The 7,519-nt window shown below is 38.6% G+C and overlaps 1 protein-coding gene across 1 annotated transcript in view; it reads left to right on the forward strand.

Annotated features, from left to right (window-relative positions):
* The window catches only part of FANCM (Fanconi anemia complementation group M), a gene marked incomplete at its 5' end in the record, with an annotated part of 67,456 nt that overhangs the window by 21,719 nt on the left and 38,218 nt on the right, over positions 1-7,519 (forward strand). The window contains 3 exons of the mRNA XM_008073438.2: positions 976-1,160; positions 4,103-4,309; positions 6,794-7,006. Coding sequence (XP_008071629.1) covers positions 976-1,160; positions 4,103-4,309; positions 6,794-7,006 — 605 coding nt within the window. The remainder of the gene's footprint in view (positions 1-975; positions 1,161-4,102; positions 4,310-6,793; positions 7,007-7,519) is intronic.

Here is a 7,519-nt window from a genome sequence, read left to right on the forward strand (position 1 = left end):
CCACTACCATGCCCGGCTGATTTTTTGATTTATTGTAGAGATGAGGCCTCGCTGCCCAGGCCGGTCTCGAACCCGCAGGCTCAGGCAATCCACTCACCTCAGCCTCCCAAAGGCACAGGATTATAGGCTGAGCCACCGAGCCTGGCTAATTAACCAATTATTATGTGTAGATCTGTATGCTTTACATTTACTTTTTCATATTTATACATTTTATTTATGAAGAAACTAAAGCTTAGAGAGATTGAATATCTTCCATGGTCTCCAATTGCCCAGAGTAAGTGGCCCAGCCACAAAAATTTTGTTCTTTTTGGTGCATTCTATTCCCAAACAAGAAATAGAGAGCAGCTTTGGAATTGCCTGTAGGGTATGTTCTGTAGTTATCATTGGAGAATTTGAAAGTATAGTGTACTTGGGGACAGAATGCCCAGCCCAGATTAAGACAGTGCCTTTAGTGGAGAGAAAGGAAAGGGAAGATTTGAGGAATTAGTGAGTGCTCTATGGTTCTGTGCTTCTGACTGTCTTAGAAAGTAAAGGGAAATAATAATAGGTGTTATGCCTGAACTGAAGGACTAATCATGAGTGATTCAGGTAATTTGTTTGTTTAGAATTTTATTTTATGATAGACAATGAGAAATAGTGAACCCAGATTATTAAAATTACTAGAAAAATGTAATTTTTTGACAAGACAAAAGTTCAAGATGCCTTAAATTATTTACTTTATTTTTTTGTTTGTGTGAGATGAAATCTTGCTGTGTTGACCAGGTTGGTCTGGAACTCCTGGCCTCGAGTGGCCCTCCCACCTTAGTTTCCCCAACACCCCACCCGCCCAAGGAAGTGGGACTGTAGGTGTGCACCACCATGCCTGCCTAAATAATTTCTTGACAGAATTATCATTCATTCGTATATAGTTTCAGGCTTGTGTTTTCAAATAGTTCAAGTCTAAACGTTATAATTAAAATATTTTTTGTTATACAGCCCAGAACACCTCTGAGAAGAAATGTGATGAGACCAGAGTTATGATTTTCTCTTCATTTCGAGATAGTGTTCAAGAAATTGCAGAAATGCTTTTACCACATCAGCCAGCTATTAGAGTAATGACTTTTGTTGGCCATGCCTCAGGGAAAAGCACGAAGGGTTTCACTCAGAAGGAACAACTGGAGGTAACTATTTTTGTAGGTAATGAAAATAAAATTGATCAGCTTAGCACTTGTGTTTTTTTTTTTTTTTAACCCATTGGTTAACTGACTACTTAACAATAATTTTATAGTAAACTTGTAAATTAAAATAAGCATATTTTGAAAGACCATAAACAGTGTTTTATGTGGTTTTTGAAGCTTTCTTTGAAGTAAAGTATAATGACAAAGCAGAAAAACTCTGGAATCAGACCTAAGTTGGTAGTATGACGCTACCATTTCAGAGTTTTACTTGCTTGTCAGTTTTCCTTATCTGAAAACATATTTTATAGGGTTGTCACAAACATTAAATGAGATCTTATTGTAGAGCCATTAATTAATGTTTGCTATGTATTTATTTTAAGACACTCTAATAATTTATTTTAAGCAAATATTGAGTTTATCTCTTTTTTCATTTATTTAAACATCTTGCTTTAAAGTATTGTCAGAGGAAAACATGATGGTATTTAAGGTAGCCCCACGATCTGAATAAGAGGTTATATGTTTTCTCAGTCCTATAATATTTTGAGGTAAATTTTAGGCTATTGATTTTTATAAACTCTATGCAGGCTGGGCCGTGTGGGTCATGGCTGTAATCCCAGCACTTTGGGAGGTAGAGGTGAGAGGATTGCCTGAGCCCATGGGTTCAAGACCAGCCTGGGCAACTTGGCGAGACCTCATCTCTACTACAAATTAAAAAACTAGCTGGGTGTGGTGGCATGCACATATAGTTCCAGCTACTTGGAAGGCTGAGGCGAAGGATCACCTGAACCCAGTGGCATGAGGCTGTAGTGGCCGTGAGCATGCCACTGCACTCCAGCCTGGGCGACAGAGTGCGACTCCGACGCAAAAAACAAAACAAAATAAAATGAAAAACACAAAAAAACTCTGTACAGTATTTGGAAATTAGTTATATAGGTCTATACTTGAGTAGTCATTGACAAGTAGATGTATCTTTAATGTCTATTTCTTTTGTGGGGGGGTGGAGATTCTTGCCCTGTCACCCAGGCTGGAGTGCAGTGGCTTGACCATGCCTCACTGCAATTTTGGTCTCCTGTGCTCAAGTGTTCCCTCTGTCTCAGCCTCCTGAATAGCTGGGCCTATAGGTGTGGCTACCACATCTAGCTAATTTTTTTATTTTTGTAAAGAAGAGTTCTTGCTATTTTGCCTAGGCTTGTGTCAAACTCTTGGGCATGAGCAATCCTTCTGCATTGGTCTCCCAAAGTGCTGGGATTACAAGTAGGAGCTACTGTGCCCGACCTCATGGAAATATGTATTCAATAGCAGATCAATAATCCTAGACATATAAATAGCAGTTTAGTTTATGGATGTTAACTAAAATGAAATTGTTTGACATTTTTTATTCATCTGTTAACTATTTACATTAACTATTAATTATTTTTGTAATCTCCAGCACTGAGGCCCAGTTTTTAAAAAAATCTGGACAGAAAGCATATCTGTTTTATTAAGTTACATACAGGTAAAGTTAGGCTAGTCTCTTCTTGGCTTAATGTCATTACAGATTTCAAAAGGAAATGAAGTAGTTTAACTTTTAATCATGATTATTGTTTCTCCTGTACTCTGAGGATTTCCATATTGAAGGAATATCCATTGACCAGTGCTACTGGAAGGGCACATAAGAGGACTTTACATGATAAATGTATATTTATTATCCTACTTTTACGGTTATTGCTTTTAACAATAGAACTAGCTTAAGTATTGAGGTAATAGGTTTTTAGAATCAGACACCTAAGTTCAAATGCTGATGATTATTAGTGAGACTTTATGAAATAGCCTAACTTCTCAGATTTTCAGATTCTTTGATAGAATAAAATGGTAATATCTACCTCAAAGGGTCGTTGGCAGTAGTAACTAATTAAGAACTTACTCTGGTACGTGACACATAGTATGTATGCCCTTGTACATAGTAGCTATCATCATTATCAGCTAATTCAGCTTTTGATGTTACATTGTCTCATTTAATTACCAACACCACCACCACCTCTCCACTCTACACAAACCAGAGAGCAGTTTATAACCAATTCAGAACTAAGGCCTCAGAACTAAGTTGATAAGGTTTAAGGAGAGTTTTTCAAAATATTTCCTTGAGTTTTTCATTAACTCATGCTCACACTATTGTCATTTCATTAAACTGATAAGGATGAAATCCAGCAATGGTAGTATAAAAAGTAAGATATGAATTCTAAGAGTAATACAGCATTTTTACTTATAAATACTATAACAATATTAATAAAGCTATTTTAGAGCAATACATTTAGGTCTAAGATATAATGAATAGAAGTCATTGTTCTAGGCCATTTACCTTCCCTATGCCTTTTAGTGGTGCTAAAAGTAAAACCTTTCAGTGGTGTAAAAGTAAAAAAAATAGTTGACAAATTCTTTTGGCATAACTATTATTAAAGTGAAGCAATTAGAACTGCTCTTTCTGTTGTATTATAATCTCTTTTGGCTGATGTTGCCAGTTTGTGACTTTTTTACCTAGTTGGTTTTTTTTTTTGAGTTGGAGTCTTACTCTGTCACCCAGACTGGAGTGCAGTGGCCACTCCCGGCCACCGCAGCCTCGACCTCCTGGGCTCTGGCAATCCTTCCGCCTCAGCCTTCCAAGTAGCCAGAATTACAGGCATGCACTACCACGCCCGACTGATTTTTTTTTTTTATTGTAGAGATGAGGTCTCACTGCCCAGACGGGTCTTGAACCTGCGGGCTCAGGCAATCTACTCACCTCAGCCTCCCAAAGGTGCGGGATTACAGGCTGAGCCACCGAGCCCGGCTCCTAGTCAGTTTTTAAGTATTCTTGATGCTGATCTTTAATCTAATTTCAGTATCTTGGGATAAGTGGGAAAAATATGCTTTAATACACTATTTTCTTATATTTGCATCTAGTTACATTTAAATCATTTTAATTTTAGGTAGTGAGACAATTTCGTGATGGTGGTTACAACACATTGGTTTCTACCTGTGTTGGTGAAGAAGGTTTGGATATAGGGGAAGTTGATCTTATAGTATGTTTTGATGCCCAGAAGAGCCCAATTCGCCTGGTGCAACGAATGGGTAGAACAGGCCGCAAACGTCAAGGAAGGATTGTTGTTATCCTTGCTGAAGGGCGAGAAGAACGTGTAAGTAGACTTGTAGAAATATGAATTGACAATTGAAATTTGAGAAGTACTGGTCAAAGACAAATATCAACATTTCAGCTTTTTGTTTTTAGTTGGAGTCTCATCCCTTTGTTACCCAGGCTGGAGTGCAGTGGCACACTCACGGCCAACGCAACCTCAGCCTGCTGGGTTCGGTGATCCTTCCTCCTCAGCCTTTCAAGTAGAGCAATTTTTTCCCTTTTCTTTTCTTTTCTTTTGGGGTCGTAGTCTCATTCTGTTGCCTGAGCTGGTGTGCAGTGGCGCATTCTGAGGCTCAAGTGATCCTCCCAACTCAGCCTCTCAAGTAGTTGGGTCTACAGGTGCATTCCACCATGCCTGAAATATTTAGAATTTTTGTGGAGATGGAGTCTTACTATGTTGCCTAGGCTGGTCTCAAACTCCTAGGCTCAAACAATTCTTTCACCTCAGCTTCCGAAAATGCTGGAATTAGAGGCGTGAGCCACCATGCCTAGCTCATTTTAGCATTCTAAGTCCGAACTATCTATGGGTAATTGTAATTTATTTTTCTCCCCTTCACATTGAATTCTGACTATCCTTTTCTTGTAATTAGGAATTTTTCACTAGATTCTGTTTCCTAATTTTTATCCACATGAAGAAACATATTTTAGACTTAAGTTTTTGTTTTTTCTCACTCTTTCACCCGGGCTGGAATGCAGTGGTGGCATACTCATGGCCACCACAGCCTCGACCTGCTGGCTCAGGTGATCCTTCCTCCTCAGCCTTCTAAGTAGCTGGAACCACAGGCACACACCACAACTCACGGCTTATTTTTTGATTTATTGTAGAGATGAGGTCTTGCCAAGTTGCCCAGGCTAGTCTTGAACCCGTGGGCTCAAGCAGTCCTCTTACCTCTGCCTCCCAAAGTGCTGGAATTACATGTGTGAGCCACCGTGCTTGGCTTAGACTTAAGTATTATTTCAGAGATAACTAGACACTAAAACCAATAGGTATTGCTTTGTTTTACTTCTTCCCTGTACTTCTAATGCCTGTGTTTTGTGTTTTGTCTTCTTTTTGAGCTATAGCAATCTGAGAATTGTTTACATTTTAAAAGGTTGCCAAAATAACTAAGTGAATAAAAGCCAAAGAATATTTACCAGAGACAGTATATGACCTGGAAACCCTAAAATATTTACATTCTGGCCCTTTATTAAAGTTGGCTGCGGCCTGTTCTAAGTGATAAAGAATTTGAATTAAATTCATACTTTGCTACAGTCTTGTGTGACAGGCCTTCCTAAATGTAATGTTACATGTGTTTGTTATACTAATATATTAATTAATTTTTGTAATTCATTGAGACTAGTTCAGTGGCCAAATATATAGTTTCACATCGAAGGTCTTCTCATTAGCTATAATCGTTTTTTTGTTTGTTTGTTTTTTGGGGGGTTTTATGAGTTGGAGTCTCACTCTGTTGCCCAGACTGAGTACAGTGGCACACTCCTGGCCACTGCAGCCTCTACCTGCTGGGCTCTGGCGGTCCTTCTGCCTCAGCCTTCCAAGTAGCCGGAACTGTAGGCATGCGCTACCACGCCCAGCTAATTTTTGATTTATTGTAGAGATGAGGTGTCACCAAGTTGCCCGGGCGGGTCTCGAACCCATGGGCTCAGGCAATCCACTCGCCTTGGCCTCCCAAAGTGCTGGGATTACAGACTGAGCCACCGAGCCCAACCAGCTATGATTGTTTTTAAAAATTGATTTGAAATGTTTTATATACTGTTGAAAATTATCCTGGAAAATGAATTCTTTTTCCTAATACTTTTCATGTGAGTATTCCATATTCGTATATAATATCCAGTTTATCTATAAAATAATCCTAATAAATAGAATGTTTGGTGGCTCATAAGAGACCATGTATTATCAGTGAGTGGAACTGGGTCCTAACTAATTTTACCTAGCTAAGTTACCTAACCTCTCTATTCAGATGTCAGTTTTCTTATCTGTAAAATAGTAATAATGGCCCACATTTAGTGAGTATTTACTCTGTTCTGTGCATTATTCTAAGTGCTTCAGATTCATTATCTTGTTTAATCCTGTCAGCACCCTGTAAAGGGAAGTCATGCTTGTTGTTATATTCAGTAAAGGAAACTGAAGTATAGAGAGATGAATACACTGACATAAGGGATTAGTTTATAAAAACAAAACAACCTTACACTTATATGTAAATGTCAACCCTATTTAAAAACAGCAAGATAGTTAATAAAGAAATAGTTGCTAAGGTAGACTTTTATAATAATAGATTTTGAAATGATTTTCATCAAGGATTAATCTAATAGTTTACTGATAGGTTTTAAAATTCAAGCAACATAAATTCTATTCTCTAAGTATTTAATCGGATCAGGGTTTAATTTTATATTTGCAATAAGTCCAAGCTAATATAATAATTACTTGTGGATAAATGGGTATTTTATAAATAACATGTAATTTGACATTTTACATTTGTTTTTACAGATTTATAATCAGAGTCAGTCCAACAAAAGAAATATTTGTAAAGCTATTTCAAGTAACAGGCAGGTCCTTCATTTTTACCAAAGAAGTCCACGAATGGTTCCTGATGGAATCAATCCAAAATTACACAAAATGTTCATCACACATGGTGTCTATGAACCAGAGAAGCCTTCTCGGAATTTGCAGCGTAAGTCATCTATCTTTTCCTACAGGAATGGAAAATGAAAAATTTTGCATTTGACACATGCATCCCCCCCTGCATTCTTAGTTAGTGGGTCATAATTTGATATAATATTTCTTCATTGAAAACTCAGTGTACATTCTAGGATGTTATGGGCATTCTAAGAGATTGTTCATGTGGCAAAGAGAAGGAGAGACACTGGCAGTTCAGAATGATAGAAACTCAGTGTTAGGGAAAATTAAACATCTCTTACCAACACAGAGAATTCTTTCCACAAAGTATAGAAAGGAGAGAAAGCGCCTGTAATCCTGCGCCTTTGGGAGGCTGAGGTGAGTGGATTGCCTGAGCCCGCGGGTTCGAGACCCGCCTGGGCAGCGAGACCTCATCTCTACAATAAATCAAAAAATCAGCTGGGCGTGGTAGCGCATGCCTGTAATTCCGGCTACTCGGAAGGCTGAGGCGGAAGGATCGCCGGAGCCCAGCAGGTCGAGGCTGCGGTGGCCGGGAGCGGCCACTGCACTCCAGTCTGGGCGACAGAGTGAGACTTC

Source organism: Carlito syrichta, unplaced genomic scaffold, assembly GCF_000164805.1.
Source record: "Carlito syrichta isolate Samal-C Ts95f unplaced genomic scaffold, Tarsius_syrichta-2.0.1 Scaffold315843, whole genome shotgun sequence".
Lineage (NCBI taxonomy): Eukaryota > Metazoa > Chordata > Mammalia > Primates > Tarsiidae > Carlito > Carlito syrichta.